This window comes from Lonchura striata, chromosome 19 (assembly GCF_050655825.1).
Source record: "Lonchura striata isolate lonStrDom1 chromosome 19, ASM5065582v1, whole genome shotgun sequence".
Lineage (NCBI taxonomy): Eukaryota > Metazoa > Chordata > Aves > Passeriformes > Estrildidae > Lonchura > Lonchura striata.
In genome coordinates this window covers 6,946,748-6,965,642 of record NC_140721.1, presented here as the reverse complement: position 1 = coordinate 6,965,642, position 18,895 = coordinate 6,946,748, and the positions used below count along the sequence as shown (strand labels likewise).

At 46.7% G+C, this 18,895-nt stretch overlaps 1 protein-coding gene and 1 long non-coding RNA gene across 12 annotated transcripts in view; one reads left to right on the top strand and one right to left on the bottom strand.

Annotated features, from left to right (window-relative positions):
• Window positions 1-1,729: 1,729 nt before the first annotated feature.
• LOC116184315 (uncharacterized) lies at window positions 1,730-4,137 on the bottom strand. The gene is made up of 2 exons (XR_004149076.3): window positions 2,554-4,137; window positions 1,730-1,988 (listed from the first exon to the last, which is right to left on the bottom strand). It is a non-coding gene; the product is annotated as an uncharacterized LOC116184315 (long non-coding RNA).
• A 373-nt stretch (window positions 4,138-4,510) lies between these two features.
• The window catches only part of CUX1 (cut like homeobox 1), a 238,196-nt gene continuing 223,811 nt past the window's right edge, over window positions 4,511-18,895 (top strand). For 9 of the 11 annotated variants that reach the window (XM_085557551.1, XM_085557549.1, XM_085557548.1 and 6 more), the window contains exon 1: window positions 4,511-4,601. In XM_085557551.1, the coding sequence (XP_085413677.1) occupies window positions 4,539-4,601 (63 nt within the window). In that variant the 5' untranslated portion in view covers window positions 4,511-4,538. Of the gene's footprint in view, window positions 4,602-5,730; window positions 5,982-18,895 lie in introns of those variants that run through there. The other 2 variants (XM_085557547.1, XM_077787491.2) reach the window with 2 other exon arrangements.

Sequence of the window (18,895 nt, the reverse complement as noted above, 5' to 3'; positions counted from 1 at the left end):
ACACCACCATGGATGGATGGAACATTCAGTGAGAAAAGCAGTTATTTGAGAGAAATGTTGTGGGAGCTTTTTTGGGGTCTTCAGTAACTCCTGCTGCACATGGCAGAGACACCCCTGCAGTGCCATCCCATGTTTGTGTTGGTGTGGCTTAACCCACAAATCCTCAAGGAAGATCTGTTGTGGCTTATGCTGGATCCTCATAAATGTCTCCAGAGCTAACCAGCAAGCAACCACACCACACAAATTTACTTGGCTTTTAATTGTGGCTGTTTTCCCTGCCCTCTGTGAGGATTGCTTTCTTCTCTTCCACCTGCCAGAGTGTATCTGTGGCTGTGCAGTGCTCACAGGCTAACAAAAATCATAGGGTTTTGTGCTTGGATCATGTGTGCTGCCATCTATGTGATTTCTGCTAGAACTTTCCCATTTATCAAAGAATGTGGGAATTGCCATGAAGGTTGAGAAAACAAGGGTCCATCCAGCTGAGTGACCACAGCTGGACACCCAGGTAATTGTGTGCAGACATGGGGGATACTTCTCCCTGCTATTTCACCTGTTTCCAACCATTTTCTGCTCAGGGGCTTTCCTGAGCTTCTACATGTCACAGTGTCCACTTCACTGGCAAAACCCTCAGGCAATTTATGTGCTGCAAAACCTCTGGCTACTACCACAGATATAAATCAAACAGAATTAGTCATTGACAATAATTGGGGAAAAATAATCTGTGATTTGGAAGACATATGAGTTTTGATCTTAATTTGGACTAAATCTCCCAGGAACATAAATTATCTGTTTGGCTGTCTCTGTTTCCTGCCATTCCTGTGGAATCTTGCTGTGCAATGGCACAGAGCAGTAAAGGATATCCCAAATCCAGTTTAAGGTGAACAGAAGGGCACTTCCACAGTGGAGGGGGCTCGGATTTTGGAATGAGGAGCTCCTTTCAGTGGGCACAGGCAGCCAGGGACAAGAATTAGCTGAATAAAATGCAAAGATGAGAGCCATGAAATGAGGAGGGAAGGGGCTGGACAAGGAGCAGACAGGGTACAGAGAAGGCTCTTGAGGAACTCTTTTAGGGGCACTGATAGAAATTTGGGGGTCAGTTTACATGAAAATGGAAGAAAAAAACCACAAGAATTCTTGGAGAAGAGATCCAAAAGTTGCAGGTGCTGGGAGAAGCAGCACCTCATCTTTCAGTGTCCTGGCCAAGAAAATCAACCAGGTTCATTAAGGCAAAGAGAAGCCCAAGTCCAGTGATCAATACTGGACTCATTGTCCAAAATATCCCCATGAATGCAGACTGATGCCCAGGGGAGCAGCGGTGCTAAGGAACTGCTCCCAACCAGTTTGGGACCTTTGGAATAAAGATCCATTCTCCTCAGTATTCCAGATGATGACATGAACAATCACAATTTTCTGTGATGGTCCGAAGTGCAAATATGTTCATTAAATAGCTGTATCAGTGAGATCTTACAACATTAATAAGCAACAAATTTTAATGTAATTTTCACCGAATTCCCCAAAAGAAATCTGTACAACGTACTTAAAATTATTTTGGATGTATGAAGCAGTACTAGTTGCTGCCACCATTTGAGTTTTAAACTTCAAATCCACTGTGCTTCCTTTTTCAGTACTCTATTAGTGCCCATTGAAAGAAGTTAGCATTTACACAGATCAAATCTAACTTTAGAAAAACCTTCCTCAAACGAACAGATGAGAATGATTCCTCAAAACATAATAACCCAAGAAAACTTTATTCTAACCATCTTCTTGCCAGGGTGCACCCAGTTTTCCAAGCTCCCTCTCCCATTGTACACAGGTACATTTCAGCAGGGACACAAAGCACATTAGGGCTTGCTCCAAGGAGCTCTGTAGCCTGCAGGATCTTTGCAGAATCCAGCCCGAAGAAATGCAGCACTTTGAGAAAACAGAGCTGTCAAGCAAGATTTCCTTGGGCTTGCTGCCACACAAAATGGCAAACGAGGGACTTGATCCTGCAGGAAGACAATAGGAATTAGAGGTGCTCAGCATTTTGTCTTCCGGCAGAGTTAAGGTTCCTCAGTAATTCCCCAAATCAGCTGTACTGCTTTATACTTATTCAAAATTACATAGCTAAAAGCTTTGGTAGGCAGCCACAGAGCTTTTATTTAAAATTGGCAATAATGTAACTTCTGCAAAAAAAAAAAGACTACAATAATGTTAAAAATATCATAAAATGTTATTTATATCAGGATTCATTTGTTATCCCATATGACAATCATTCATATTTCTTGACAGATATAAACCTCCGCTTAACACATTAGTATCATAAATATTACCAGATATAACACTGTAATTTAATACCTACCAAATGTATTTTAAAATATTACTCAATTTAAAACTTTGGATTTTAACCAGATGTGTTTCCAGAAAATGATTCAGGTCAGATGCTTTTTTTCTTTTCCCTTTTCTGTGCGCGCGCGTTCAAAGCAGAGCGTTCCTATGTGATTTATTGTGCCATGACTGTGTGCCCCGAACCTAAAACAGCACCACGATACTTCATCCTCGAGGCTTACACACCTGCAGTCCAAACTAACAAGAGAAAACATCTACATGGCACGGCAGGAGCCTTTGAAATGTCTTTTTGCAGTTGCCTGGACACAGAACAGACTGGTAGAACAGGGAGGCAGCGGAGAAAGGGTGAAGACAGGAACTCCAGCCTCTTTCATCTAGAAAGGGGGGACCATGGAGAGATTAGAGGAAAGGATTTTGATTAGATCACTGGAATGTGAAATGATGCTTCCCAGGATTAAAATCCTATTTTAGAGCTACCAAACCGGTTACGGCGTTAGTCAGAATTTGGAGGCTCGTGCAGCTCCATCCCTGCTCCATCTCCGGCTGTCGCTCCGAGCTCCCCACGCCCTCTCCCCAGACCATGGGGGACCCCAGCCAGGCACCCCAATCCTCTCCAGCATCATCCCAGCAAGGAGCTGGCCCCCCTCAAAGCATGGCAGTTCTGGGGGAGAAGGAATTTCCTTCTCCATGGGCATCCCTGGGTCCAGCCCCACGGCAGTCGCATGGAGACTTGGATTTCGGTCTCATTGGGCCCCCAGTTTAGATCACCATGTAGAGGTCTGACATTTTCATAACCAAATGCCATTAGTTTTATTCCCAGCACAGCTAACCAACAATCTGAAGGTCTGTAGTCGTCGGGCTGATCATTACGTGGAACCCATTAACATAAAACCCGCCATCGCAATTAGTATCTTTGTAAGCAGCAGCCTCAGCAAAAAGTGGAAATGGAGGCTGAAATGATGGTGCTTTTCCAAAGGAGGCCGGCAGCAGATTGGGAAATAATCTGTGGCAATTGCTCTGCTGCTGTCTCTGCCTAACTTCTCCAAAGACAGGCAGAGCCATTTCCAAGCAGTCAGCCCACGGACTTGAGCGAGCACTAAATTCACTCGGTGATCAAATACAATTTGAGAAAAAATCTACAATCGCTCACTTGGGGGGGAAGAGATATTTTCCTTTTACAGATGAAGTGCAAAACAGTGAAAGTAGCTGTATTTGGAAAAATACTGTGCAGTTTATTGATTCCAGAGGGGACAGGTACAGACCGTGGGTTTACCCATTTCCCAGCAAAAACGGAATAATTTCGAGGGGTGCAAGGCATCTGCAGGCTGGTTTGTTTTGTTAGGAGATGAGCCTGCTAAAATGTTCTGTGCTTTTCAGGAAGGGAACAAGGAAAATGTTCGTATTTATAGCAGCATCATTGTTTAGAACAAAATAAGTTATTTCATCCTTGTAATCTCCGTTTTTATGGCTATCCTGCGCGGGGCTGGGACCTGATTTTCCAACCTCCGTGCGATCCTTCTCCCCTCGGCAGCGGCCGGCGGCACCGGCCCTGGCAGGGAGCGCCTGTCCGCGCTGAAGAAATCCCGTTCCAGGCGCTCCCGGACCGCCCCGACACCGGGAACCCGCTGCCCCCGACGCACTTTTCCATTGTTGTTTCCCCTAAACTCTCCGCACTCGGCTAATTTTAGCCCCGCGGCTCCCCGAGCGGGCTCCCCCCGCCGCCGCTCCGGGCACCATTTGCCGGGCGATGCGCTGCCATCAACCCGCACGGTCCCGCACCGCCCCGCATCATCCCCGCCGCGCCGTGTGCGCACCGCCCCGCACCGCTGTCCCCGCGCGCGCGTCTCCGCATCGCCCCGCGCTGTCCCCGCGTGTCCCGCGTCCCCTCCCCGCGTGTCCCCGCGTGTCCCCGCGCTGTCCCCGCGGGTGCGGGGTCGCCGTGAGCGCGCGGCCGCGGCGCCCCTTCCCCCCCCCGCCCCCCCCACCCGCGAACGCGCGGGCTGAGTCCGTGTTCCGGGCGGGCTCCAGGCCGGGATTTGGGCGCTCCCTGCCCGCCTCCCTCCCCCTTGCCCCCCCGCCCCTCCTCCCCCCTCCCGCCGGCTCCCTCCCTCTCTCCCTCCCTCCCTCCCTCCCTCCCCCTCCCTCCCGGCTCCTGAACTCCAGCCCCTCTCTCTCTATCAGCCGCTCACTCTGTCTCAATATGTCTCAAGATGGCGGCCAATGTGGGATCGATGTTTCAATATTGGAAGCGCTTTGATTTACAGCAGCTGCAGGTCAGGCTCCCCCGCTCGCCGCACCGGCCGGGCCGCGCCGCCGGACCCCCCCCCTCCCTCCCTTCTCCGCCTTCCCTCGGGCCCGGCCTCCCCCTCCTCCTCCCGCTGCCGGCCCGCGCCGCCTAAAGGGAACCCCCCGCTCCGCCCGGCCGCGGCGCTCCGCTCCCTCCGCCCCCCCCGCCATCGATCACCGGCCCCATCGGAAATTGATCCTCTTTGTTCAATTCATCGATCAGCCCAAGATGGCGCCGGAGCCGCCGCTGCCGGGGCTGCCGCCGCTTCGCCCGCTCCGTCCCGGGCTGCTCTTTCCCCGCTCCGCGCTCCCCCCCGGCGGCGGGGCCGTGCGGGGCGGCGGGCGCGGCGGGACTCCCGGCGGCCGCCGCTCATCCCCCGCCCGCCTCCTCCCTCTCCCTCCGCGCCGCCTGCCCCCTTTCCGCCGCCGCGTCCCCGCCGCTTTTCCTCCGCCGGGAGCCGGGGAAAGTTTACCGAGTGCTGGGACTTTGTGTGGGGGCGCCGGGCGGGCTGGCGGTGCAGGCGCGGAGCGGCGGGGGCTGGGGGCGCTGTGGTGCCGGCCGGGCGGGCGGGCGCTCCCCGCCGCCGCCGCGGGGTGCCGGCCCTCGCTCCGCTCCGCTCCGCTCCGCCGGGCGCGGGGCTCCGGCCGCCGCCCTGCGACCGCCGCGGGCACCGCGCCGGGCCGCCAGGGGAGGGGACGCGGCGGCGACCGGCCGGCAGGGAGGGTCCCGCGGGGTGGGAAGGGGCGAGCGCCCGGTGCGCGGAGAGGGGGGCTCGGGAGGGCAGCGGCAGCGCCGGGCGCGGGGAGGGGCGCGGGGGCGTCCCGGCCGCCGGGGCGCATCGCGACGCATCTCCCCGCGGCGGCGGGAGGGCACGTTACATAATTCACGGGCTCTCCAGCCTCTCCTGCTGCCCAGGATCTGACAGATGAGCGGAATATTGATGCTTTACTGTGCTGGCTCGGGAGGACCCAGAAGTGCCGTTTCCTGCGAGGGAAAGTCCTCGCAGACCGGCCTCCCTCCCGCTGGCCCGGGGGAGCGTCCCCGGGGGAATTGCGGCCCCACGGTTTAATTGAGTTGCCGGGCTACAGATAAGGCCGGGGCGGGCCGGGGGGGCTGTCAGACGCTGTATCGGTGCTGCTCCCGCCGTGAATGGGATTGCAACACGCGTGTCTCCCAGTTGATTGGCGCAGGAAGGCGCTGCCCTGCCTCTCCAAAGCCGCCGCTGCCTCCCGTTTAAATAAATTGGCTCGAAAGCCGGCGGCTGCCCACCCTGGCCCCCGCGGAGGCGGCGCTGGAGCCGGCCGGAGGCTGCGGCAGGCGGAGGGATGGTGCGCTGATGCTGGGCAGAGCCGCATTCCCGCTGGAGGTGAGGGGATGCTGGCCGGGGGCCGGCTGCGGGACCCGGGTCCTGCCGCCCTCCCTTCCCCTCGGCCGGGCGTGCGGGAGCCATATCATATATATACATATATATAATATTCAAAACTCCCACCCCAGCAGCCCCCGAAAGGGGAAGTGCTGCGTGGGATCTGTGCTGGGAGGCCGGTCCCTTCCGACTTTCAGGTGCATTAGGAGGTGGGGTAAAGTAGCGTTTTGTTTCAGGTTTCTCTGTCGTCTTCCACCCCCTTTCGCGTTTTATTGCTTCTTTTAAAGGTTTTGGATTAAGGTAGACTTGGCTGAACTTTGCTAACTTGAAAGGGTTCTTAATAGTGACCCGGAATACCTACAGGAATACAGAAAACGAGATCCAGATGTAGAATTGTATAAAATAAAATGGATTAAATTAAGATGTAGTTAAACAAGGTCTGACATCTCTAATTGTGGACTTTTGCTTTTGCCTCTGTGTACGTGTGGTTGTACTTGCTTAGCATAGGAAAATAAACGCTCCGAACATCGCTGCCGTGGTGTTACATTTAACGGTGAACAAGTCTAAATATTGCCTATAAGAATAAAGCCTTCAGAAATGCTTATTGATTAAAACATATTATGCTAAAGTATCTATCATGTAAATTAAATTCTAAAATGTAATGAACACAGCCAAATGACATTTTGATAGATTGTTCTATTCTGTTTTTAGTAAAAAATAGCTCACTTTTATCATAATTTAATTTCTGTGCATACTGTAAAACCTGTTGTGGAGTATCACTGTACAAACCTTAATCTCGTTTTTGCAGACTAAATGTGACAGTCTGACTTGAACAGCTTGTAGCTTCTCCTTTGAAGCATTCTGGTAACGCCAGCTTAGAGTTGTTTGAACAATATTCATTACCTTTTGAGGACTGGTGATTATTTATCCGTGTGCGGATTGAGGCTGTTCACCTGTTGGCAGGTTCACCAGGCAGGCTGTGAGCAGCACGGAGTTTGTTAACTTTGTATGCACTCTGTCTGCAGAGAGCCCTGGAGTGACCGGGGAGGGAGAGAATACCTTCCTCCCTATTTTGTTTCAAATTAGCTTTTTATTTTATTTTTTTTTACCCACCCATCTGCACGAAGAGGTAGTGTAATGTTTACTCCCACTTGCAGATGAAGCAATGTGGTATAAAAACTATCATTCCCAGGGATGAAGTTCAGTCCCACAGAGCTGTCCATGCCTCCCTCTGTCCCCGTCCTTCACTTGCACTGACGTATTTCGAGCGTGGAATTGTAGAAAATAAAAATACTTCCGTGTACTCTCTGTTCCAGCGTGAAAGCCTGGAGGATTTATGCTTAACACAATTCCACCTGAGCCCTGCAGGACTCCAGCTCGTGTAGCTCAGGGTGTGAGGGCTTTGAAGCTCTCTGTGCATGAGAAAGTCTTGAGGAGCTGGGACTGGGCAGTCCCGGATCGCTGGCAGCCAGCGCTGCGTACCCGGCTGCTCCCAACTTCCTCTTCCACCTTCTGTTAGGAGGAGATGTTTAACTGTTGATGAGCTTCGACCTGCCTTGTAATATTAAGCAGCAGGTTTCTCCAGACTGTATCAATATTAATTAAAAACAGAGCCAGGAACACTTTAGGGTCTGACTTTTTAAATTATTTATTTCCTTTCACTAAATAACCCTTGTTTATAGGGAAAGATGTTTCAAGTGTTGGAGACAGGATTAAATAATTCAGAACTTGGATTAAAGAACAAAAAGGTCTGTTCACAAATGGAATACAAGATGCAAAAATGGCAGCTTCCTACAGGTATCAAACGGGGCTCTTCACTGGAGACTGTACCTGCGAGGCACGCAGCTGAACATTAACCCTTTTCTGTAGTAAAGGCTGGCATGACTCCTAAAGAAACTGTGGAACTGGCATGGCACTGCTGCCTCAGTTTGCTGTGTGGTGGTAGATGGGCCCATGTTTGATGGGGAGGAGTTGCAGTGCTGAGAGAAAACAGCCCCTCGCAAACAGAGAGTACTGTGGCAGTAAATGCAGATGAAATCCCTGGAGAAATGCTGCTGCCCTCCAGTTAAAGCTGCACATCCCGTCTGCAAGCAGTTTGTGATTGGAATCAGATCAGCAGCGTGAAGGTAACCTGCTGTTCCCTGGTTCTGGTTTGTTTGTAGTTTTTGGTGTCCCCATCACCTTCACTCTAAAAACAACCTTTTGCTGGAGAACAGGAAAAGGAGCATTGTGATCCCATAGGCACAGCATGGAGAGCATGCAGCTCTCCTTGACAGCTTGCTTAATATTTCTGAATATGTGTGTATACATCAATATCAGAGGAGGTAGCTGGTCTCTGACCAGCAGGAGTAAGTCTAGCTTGAGCCACAGCTCTGAGTTGGATCTGAGGACAAATGGAAAAGTTAATACCATTTGAAAACTTAAACTATCTGTAGTTATTTTGAAAATAAACACAAGTTCTCAAAATGTCATTGTAGCTTTTTAGGACAGGCTTACATTCTGGTAAAAAGTACAGTTTCTTATTGCTTTTGAGCAGAATGGCAGAACTCGTTACCATCAAGCTGGGGAGTGAAAATCTAAAGGCAAATCTTGCTAATGTGTTTATTTTTTAAAATCTCATCCTGGTATTGCGTCATATATGATTAAAGTAAGGATAGAGTATTAGTTTTGTACAGGCTGTGACTAATTGTTTAGGGTAAACCATTGATCTTGTAAAATCTGTAACAAAATCTGGAAAAACTAAGTTGTAATGAATAGCTTGTAAATACTGAAGTACTTCTGTTACTGGATTGGAAACAGGTGGAGTTGCTGGCATCTTTTAGTTGGGTCTGATGGTACCAGAGCACAAGCTGATCTGTGAAGGTGTTTGTCTGCTTCATCAGAAGTGGAATTAGTGACCAGGTCTGAGTGTTTGATTTGTGTATCTGTGCAGCTCATTGTAGAATTGTTTCTGTCCCAAAAGTAGTCGGTGGTTCTCTGTTTATAGCAGTAGCTGAATGTGCATGGGGAGGAGAGTCTCCAGCTGCTGTAGCCACATTTATGTTCCCCTCAGCTGCTCAGAGAGGAGAGGTGAAAGCAGCTGGGTGTTCCTGCAGAAGATGCAATACAGAGAAGAGAGTGATGGCAAAGCCAGGGCACTGCTGCCGAGATACTCCGAGAGCAATCACTGCTCCCCTGCAGCAAGAAAGCCCTGGCAGCTTGTGGTGGTCAGGGTGATGTCCCTGGACACCAACCACATGGGACATACCAGAAGAAAGGCCCTTGATGTACTTCTGGCACAAGAACTTGTCTTTCATAGGATTCCTTGAGTCCTGCTCCTTGGGAATAAATCTCTGAGAGCTTTTCTATCCCTTGTTCTATTCCTGCAATGAAATAATGCCCATTAGAAAAGTGGCAGAATCAGCGTGTGCTTCGGTCACTCTGCTCTAGTGCCAAGTTTGTGGTTAATTGGATGATGTATTGAGAAGTGCACTAGGGAGGACTTGGGATATGGTAATGGTTGGGAGTTTTCTGAAAAAGCATCACACTGGTTTGCTGTATCTGACAATACCAAATAAGTAACGGGTGAAACATTTTCTAGAGAAGAAATTACATGCAGTCTAAAATTCCAGTGAACAGTTATTCTTTATTTGCAAGCTGATTTGTAATGCAAAAAGTGGATGTAGAGAAATGCATAATCCAGAGTTTCAGTTTGATCACACCGAGGCTGAGAATAAAGGCAGTTCATTTATTGGGTAGAGAACAGACACATATGTGGATGATTGGTATTTTTTAAGGCACCAAGCAGGCAGTGTGCACTGGCTTGCAGCCTTTCTATGTAAGCAGGGTGGTAAGTTCCCATCTTGTGTATCCAGGTTTTCCCTGCACTTGTGCTTGGCTCTTTCCCATATCCTTTGTGGGAAGGCCTTGAAAATACAATGTTTTCTGTATTGGGAATATAGTGACAATGGTCCACTATGCTGGAATGGGGGAGCGGGGAGAAAGATTTGAGGATGAGAGGGGGAAAGCTGAAATGGGATTGTTTGTAGAAGACAAGGAGTGTTGGATGAAGAGACTTGTACTGGAGTGTTCACACATGGAGTTGAGTGTACCAGGACAGATGGGAGAAACTCTGACCTCAGAAATAGTCTCCTTAAATTAGTGAATATAAAATAAATCCCACTCATTTTGTGACATATATTCTCAGCTTGCTTTTGTTGTCTCTGATTTGACAAGGCAAATCAGTGATTTCTGCCTTTATTGGCATTTATAACGATGAAAATACAGGCTGTTGCACTGGTTGGATTGTGCAGAACGTGGAATGCAGACAGATTGTTAGATGTTAAGTTTTTATAAAAGATTAAACAGTTGGGTGTCAGTTGTTGGACGTAACAAAGGTCTCCACTCCTGTCCAACAGTAATTGGATTTCCAGGAAAGCACTAGGCAGTGAGGAATTTGCAGTAAGTCCACCACTGTACCCTGGTTGTGCTTCTGTTCAGTGTCTAGCAGGACACTGCAGTTCTTACTGCACTCTTTCTTGGTCTCTCCTGTGACTTAGCAGAGTTAAACATTTACCCTGAATAAAGGTACTTTTTGGTATGAAGGTGCTAAAGGCGGGAGGTGCCCGACAGCTCCTGTGCGTGTGTTACAGCAGGCAGGGGTTTGCAGCTGGAGCTGTCACACGAATGTCTAACAGCTTTTTGCCTCCCTGCCCCCTTGCCTTGCAATAATTCGATTCCTGTGTCAGCAGTTGGGGCAATAAGGAAGTTTCTGTGGGGGCTGGAGCTGTGCTGCCTTTCCTGGGGAGCAGGGAGGGCAGCTGGGGGGGTGCTCATCCTTTTCCTCATGGACCCCAGTCATCTGCTCTGGGAAGACAGAGGTGAAGATTACTCATTTTTGAAAGGCTCCAAAGCAGATGCACAGAAGTATTTTAAGCTGCTGTGTTTAGATGCTTTGAATTCCCCCATATCTTTGTGTCTCTGGTTGTGAGCACTTTGAGGCATGTACGGATGTAGGCCATGGCTGTCTCGGAGGCTTTTCAGAGCAGTTCATACATCAGAGCTGAGCAGATCCTGTGGTTCTGCTCTTTTGTGTGGAAATGTACCTTAGTGAATGAGCAAGCCTGGAGACTGCAGCATCTGGAGTGCCAGCACAAGCTTTCTGTGAATGATAGGATAAAATAAGGGTAAATGGCTGCACAAATTCCACAGGAACGTGACCATTCCTCTTGCTGAATCCAGGGATTTTGTAGAGGTGAGCCCAGGTGTGCACTGTACATGGGCATTCAGGTGAGACCAAGCCGTGGTCTGATTCCTGGAAACATTTTATCCCATCCCTCGAGCTGTGGAGGTGGGATGGTCCAGTGCTGCTGCTCTAGCACGTCACTGTGGGATTGCTTTTATGGGCTTGGGGAGGGTGTGTGCAGGATCAGTTCTGACACATTGCAGAGGTCTTTCCTTGCTGAGAAATGTTGGTTTTTCTCTGCGGCTCACGAGTGACTAGCTGAGGGCAGCAATGTTAGAGGGAAGTAAAAATTAAAACAAGTGGTATGGGGGAAGTGACACTGCTTAAAGGAGAGGAGGGGTAGAGGGAAGTGGTGAAGAAAGGAAGGAGGTAAGGAGTGAGCATAAAGCTAGGACTTGGAAATGAAACTTCTTGCAGTACAGTTGGGAGAAGAGAACTTATTTTAGCCTTTAGATAAATATTGGGCAGTGCACAGGGCACTGTGGTGGGTCTCCCAACAAATGTCTGGCTGTAGTGTTACCACCAAAATCACCTCACCTGCTCTTGCTCACCTTAGATCACCTGGGGTTTGCCTCCAGGCTGTCCTTGTGGGAACATCCTGGGAAAATTTGCCCATGACATGCTAAGGCGATGGTGTGACTTCAGAGTGCACTGGCAGCTTTTAGTGTTGCCCTGTGACTATCAGGGTTTTTGTTTCCTGGTAGCTTTCTATCCACCTGCATGGTATTTTCAGGTTTTGTGACTAGGAGAAGCATTCTCATTGTTCTTACTGAAAAAATAAAGGAAGGGGTGAAAAACCCAGGGAATTTCACAGCTTTTGACTTTTTTTTTTTCCTTTTTTTAAAAATGAAGACTCAGACTAGGTATATCTTAGATAGCAAAAAAGCTTGTATGTTTTGAGTGGAAATGCTCTGGCTTATTCCTGTAGAAACAAAACTGCAAAGCCAAAAGGGAGTGTTGCAGATGATGAGATACAGTGGAAGTTTTATGGGTTAAATCTTGCTCCTTCTGCTTTTGATACCTCTGTTAGGTGTTTGTGGTTTCATGGTGTTGCTGAACCAATATTCTAAAGAAAACAAAAGATTTCTCTTACCAAGGATGAGCTGAAGCTGGTGTGTATCAACCCATCAGAAATGTCTGTTAGTGAACATCACTTTGGGCAGTGGTGCTGACACTCAGAGCCTTGAACTGCTTCAGATCCAGTGTGAGCACAGTCAGGAGGTGGCAGTGACTCTCAGATGAGTTGGGAGTTGCAGTCTCACTGCCAGGAGCTGCCCCATCCCCATTCCTGACTCCAGCCCCTGAATACATCCCTTGCCTGCACTGGTTTGCTTCTCCATCTGGGAAACACTGATAGTGCTCCCAGCCCCTTTTTGAGATACAAGATTGTGAGTTAGCAGTTACTGTTGGGTTTTGCTGCTATTTAATTCTGTCTTGTGGATAAACAAGACTCAGTGGTTACATTTCCTGCACCTTCGTTTTCAATATTTTAAATGGCTCAGTCGGAGAACGTGCTGATTTGTAGGTGCATTTCAGGCTGTTGCTGAAAACAATTTCTACAGAAATGAATGTGAAAAAAAATGTTGGTTTTCCTAAAAGAATATTGAAAATGATTGTTACTAAATCACTGGAAAAAAATGTTTCTTGCCCTTGGTTATAAAATTATAATCTAAAGTTACTCATACATAGACACACTCTTACTTTAAAACATACCTCCCTGTTGTTTGGTGTAATGTACAATTTATCAAGTTTCCCTTCAGATTTCTCTGTATATAGAAGGCTGTTTAAAATTTACATTATAGGCAGCCAGTGATATGAATGTTGAATTAAAAATTCAGCAGTTTGTGGTTGCATCGTTTCAAGCTTCAGCCCAAGGTTTGAAACAGCTCCCTGTTCCAGCAGGACAGGCCAGCCTCTGCCAGCCAGGGCCAAGGAGGATCTTCCATCCCAAGCCACGCTCTGGTGGTTTTAAGGACAGTAACTGGGAGCCTTTGAGCCCCCTGGATGGCCAAAGAGAGGAGATGTGCAGAGCAGTTCTTATGTGATGTGCTGCACCTGTACTTGAAAGGTTTCAAGCTGCCCCATGCTATGTGTTTGGTGAGTAATGAATTACTCACCAAACACATAGCATGGGGCAGCTTGAAACCTTTTCTTTCAACTTTTCTCTTTTATCCAAATTACCCAGGCTCTGTGGTGTACCAGCAGCCTGCTTGGGCTGTCAGCAGGGTTGGGGGTTTGCTGTATCTGTGCTGCTTGTGCCATCAGGAATATCCATCTCCTGTCTCCTGCTCGTGTCCTGCTCCATGCTGGGGCTGTGCTCCCTGAGCTTGGCAAAGGTGGATAAACTTATCCCTGTTTAGCACAGCACCCAGTGAGCATTGCTGCATGTGCTGAATTTTTGGCTCATGTGTAGTCAGAGTTTCTGGCTGAGCTTGGCTGAAGGAGCTGCCCTTTCTAGCCCAGCCCAGGGCTGAGTTGTGAGCAGAGATGAATCTCTCCATCCTAGTCCAGTGGCCTCTCATCATTGCCTTTATCTTGTGTTTCTAATCAATTCCATTCAGTTTCTTGTTATTTCGTTGATGTGACACACAAATGTTGTCACAGTAGCTCAATAAAATTTATACTTGTGTCTTGTCTGTAATTGTTTTTCATTTTATTTTTATTGGGTGTTTACATGTTTTATTGCATGTTCACGTCAAAGTAAATTTGTATCATGTTGTCACTTAAAGACGTTTGCTTCATTTTCATCCATAAATAAAATGTACCCTTTGTCTAGGATCTGAAACACCAGAATGTTGATTTTGTCAGTGAACTGTCTGCTTTTCTGTTGCAGATCTGTGTGTGTTAATACTGATAAAACTCAGCTTTGGTTTGGTATGTCTGGTATGACCATAGTTGCTTTCTGATATTAATTGTGGGGATGGGATAATATTAAACATTTAAAAACAAGGAGCCAGAAGTCTTGCAATTGATTTTCTGCGGAGAGACTTTTGTGCTGAGTTGTTTACACATTTGTAACCTCAGTTTCTTTTAGGTGAGTGCAAGTGTTTCATGGATATAAAAAATACAGTTGAGTGCACTGGTTTCACCTCCCTTCCCTTCTTCCATCTCTACCATGCCTCTTTCAAGAGCTCTAGTTTTCTTTTGCTTATAGGTTTCTGCACATTTTCTTTGGCATGGAGTTTTGCTTTTGAAATTCTTGGGATGCTGGAAAAGGGCAGCTTCCTCATATTGTGTCCTCAGCTCATCTCTCTGCCTCTGTTCACAACACATTTGTCTGTTTTTGTAGGCAAATGTACTTTATACTCCTAATTACCACGTGAAACTCAGATTATTTCTTTTTCATTCTTTCCAAAAGTGAGTGTATACTTGTGGCCCTGTGGGTGAGCTCAGGGGATGTTGTGCTCTTGCTTCTTAGGATGAAGCAGACAGTAAGGAGGGAGGAATTGTTCTATAAGAATTTATTCTGTACTTTGTAAGAATTTTATTTTTGTATTTTCCTGATGCTGCGAGACTCTGGGTGCCATCAGTGTTACTGACAGTCCTTCACCCCTGCAGGACTGAGGATTAATTCCCTAGTTTAGGTCAGGATTTGAATCAAATTAAACTGCCTTACTAAGCCATGCTCTCAGTTTTATGTCCAGTGGTTTGCTGTTTCCATGCTCATGAGGAGGAGGTGGCTTCACATTTTCTTTTAAGAGCAGGCAGAGTTTTAGTCAATCCCGCGGCTGGAAAGTTTTATTGTAAAAGCTGAGTTCTTCTGTACAACTGTTGATACCCATTTTTTTTTCTCTTTGTGAGGCCTTTGCTGTGCTCCAGGCGATCAGCTAGTGAGACCAGAACTGTGTGGGATTTTTTTTCTTGGAGTGATGTGTTAAATACAGCCCAGATGATTAAAACATCACACACACTGTGCTGTGATCAGCTTGGTTTAGATGATAAATTAAAATCTGTTAGCATCTGAGATGTTCTGGCATATCTTGAGAATAGTTCTTTAATATGCCAAGCTAAGTAAAACTTGATTAGTGTCACTATCTGGGATTTTCTGTCCTGTAAATAGAACTTGAAGTCTAAAATTGGAACTGTGAAAACCTACTTTAACTGGGATTAGAAGAAGAATTTAATAGTTCAGATTGATTTCAAAATCTTAGAAAGTGGTCACTGTGCACCAGAGCTGTTGTACGTGCCATCTTCTTAAAAATTAACTTCACTGCAAGGGTTGAAAAGTTCCTTTGGGACTGCAGCACTCTCTGCTTGGCCATCCAGCACAGTGTGCTGGGTTGGAAAGGTGCTTTCTGTGCTTGGCTGCTGCCTGTGTGCCAAAGGTTGTTGTGTCTTCCAGCTCCTGGCTTTGCACTCCTGATAGCTGCCAGGATCCTGGCTGGTGAAAGGTGATGGCAGGAATTGGGGTTAGAGGCTTTTGCCTGCCAGTGTGAAAGGTCCTGATACCAGGAGGTGATGGCTCTGTTTTCATTTTTTGGGTGTGCTTTGGTTTTGTGCGTGGGGTGGATAGAGGGGAGCTGGTGAGGCAGTGGGGGTGCCTGGTGTGGGAGCACAGCCACTGCTGGGCTGGGATCCAACGCCCCTTCCTTGCTTCCAGGGATGTCATGGGAAACTGCAGTCACACTTCATAGTGTTTTGTGCCCTCTTTATTTGCTGTAATCATTTTACCAGCTAGTTGTGAAGTTAATTTCAATGGTAAGAAATATTCATTCCATATCTAGCTGCCTTTATTTTTTTTTTTAAGTTGTTGGTTGGCAGCAGCCTCTTTGTACTGTGTCTTGATTGTCAGCTCTTCATTATAAATTTACTTTCTAAATGCTGACTTAAGGCCTGACACTTTGTTTGTTTAACTGTCAGTTACACTACTTGGGAGACCTAATAAAAGCCTCTCAGATCTTCCTATTGAATTAGGCCACCCTTTACCACCCCAGTGACTGAAGTAAAACAACTGTAAGAGTCTCTTTTCCTGTCTATCCCATTTTTGCTGGAACTCTGCTTCAGGTGTCTTCTGATCCTGTCCTCACTGTGACAGTCGTTCTCTGGTAAAAGGTCACTGTAGTGTTTTAATTGGATTTTTCAGCTGCAAGGAATATAAAAATATAAGTTTATTAATAGAGTGGCTTTGATCTTGAAGGATTCCAAAACATTTGCTGCATTGCACATACAGGAATGGTTTAGTTTTACTGCTCGTTCAGGGATAATCAATTTTGTCGTGGAGCATGGAAAGCTGGATGTTCTTCCTGGGAGGTCGGGGGAAGTAGGGGAAAATCTGGGAAGGCAGAATGTTGTTCCCCAAGTGGAATTTCCCCAGTGTACAGAATCAAATTGTGACGCTGTCAAAGATGCCAAAGGATCTTTCATAAGTTGTTTTGGTTTTGTTTTTTCATCTGAGATCTTTGAAAAAGGTCACGGGCAAGAGACAATTAGAGAAACACTTAAGTGACCTTGTTAGTGTATTTTTGTGGAATTATTGTGTTTTACAGCTATTGCTGCTTCACCCAGATGGTTATTGCTGGTTTCCATCTGTTCATTAAGGAAAAGTAAAGACAGAAAACGGCAGCTTTAACTGGGTTTTTAACCAAAACTTTCAGGTTTTATTTCTTCTTTGACCACATCAGGTTAATGTGTTGGGTGAGCGCGCTGCGGTTTCCAGGCAAAGAGATTAAAGTGGGAGCTTGTCTGCTCAATATGGGTCATGACAGCAGCTTCCTGTGTTTTGGGCACCCTTTTCTTTGAACAGTCCTCAGGTATGAAGTGTGATATCACCCTGGCAGGGAGCCAGGCCAAGGGAAAGACTCTGACCAAGGCTGACATTATGGAAACCATTTAAGTGTTCATGGCCAAAAGGATCCTCAGCTCATATTGCTGCTTATTCCCTGTTTAACCTCAGGGCTCTCTGTGTGACTTCATAGTTCCCCCAGTGGAGTTTTCCCTGGTTTTACTAAGATCTGCTCCCTTAAAGGTTAAACACTTTAGAATCTTCAAGGCTTGCAGGTGTGAGAGCTTCATGCTGGCACTGATGTAGGTGAGCTGACACCAGTTTTAGCATTTTTGTGCTCGGGGTGATCCCCCATGTCTCAATTCTTGGAGAATGGTGGGAAAAGGAGCCCAGAGAGGCCAAGAGCATGATCTGGATTTTCACCTGATGAAGAACAAAACAAAAAGAAAATCTTCTTCAAAGTCCCATCATCCTGCTCATGGCACTAAGAGATTTTCTTCACCTGACTATTTTCTTTGAGCTGGTGGATGATTTGTTCTCACAGAAATTTCAGGTGGCATGGAAGAAGGAAGCTGTTTGCAGGGGTCCTGAGCAGGGTACACGAGAGTGGTTTTATTTCCCCGACTCCTTTGCCAGTTGCTCAACCAGATGTCCTCAGTAGTTTGTGCTGTAAGATGTTAAGTAATTAGATCATTCAGATTCTAGTTAAACATAATTAAAGCCCTGTGTAAACTGAGTGAAGCTGACAGGTTTTATAGGTTGGTCATAGCAAAAATATCAGCATTAATACAAAAAGATTTAAGCCTCCCTGCCCTCAAATAAAGAGGTGTTTAGTCTCCAAATTTAATTCTTAATTAGAACTACAATTTATGGAGCTTACTAAAAATGTTTTTAGGATCTTGGAAGCCTCACTCAAAAGTGCTTCCATGTCGTGTTTTCTGGTTAAAATTTCCTCTGTACCCCTGAATTCAAAATAGAGAACTTACTTAGCAGTTATTATGTCAAGCTAAACAGAAAGATAACAGAATTTTGCAGGTTTTTTCTTGTAGTTTAAGTTAGTGGGTAAGTCAGTTGCAGTGGTGCTTCTTGACTTGAGAAGGGTTGGAACAAGCAGCACCATCTCCTGGTGCCTTTCCCAGCATGGAGCTGATCTGCCTTTTGGATCATCTGGGTGTAGCACAGCCCTTGTGAGGTGCCTTGGTTTCCAGCAGTGGCTTCCACCCCATGGCACGCTGGGTTCATGAGCATCATATTCCCCTGGTTATTGTTAAATAGCAGAACTGGGGAGAATCACCGTGTAATGCCACTGTGTCTGCAGAGTGAAAGAGCAAATGTGAGATTGTGAGCACACGGCTGAAACCTGAGTTCTGTGTTCCAGCCTTTGATTATTGTTGTTTTATTGCAACACTTTGAAGCTAATCTTGATTATTTCTCTCCCTCATTTTACAGATATGACACATTATTTTGTTGTTTGTTTGCTGGCAGGCGAAACATATTTTCTGAAGGAAAGTGTTAACAGATCCGCTGATAAAATGTCTGTCTTCTAAAAACTGTCTGAAGACAAATTGAGTATTTGTCTACATGTGCTGTTCACACTGTTGTACCAAACAAATTAACAAGATGATTCTTGTCTTTTCTGGGATGTAAACTTTCTTTTCCAATGTTGTAGGAGCCCAAAGTTGTGAACTAGACCCAGGGTGATCCTTGTTCTTCAAAGTGCTCTGAAAGCTGATTGTCACTTTACTGTAGCTAATAAAGAAAATTTAGGTATAGAACATCCACAGGAATGTTATGCTGGAAAATTCACATTTGAGTAGCAATGGGGGATTTAGCTGTTCAACTTAGTTAAAAAAGAAAAATCAGAAAGAAGAAAGCTGCAGTTATTTCTGGGCAATCCTAAATGATGAAATTTTCTTGCTGGGTACTGAAAACAGCTCCTTTGCATGCACTGCAGAGTTATTTCATGCAATA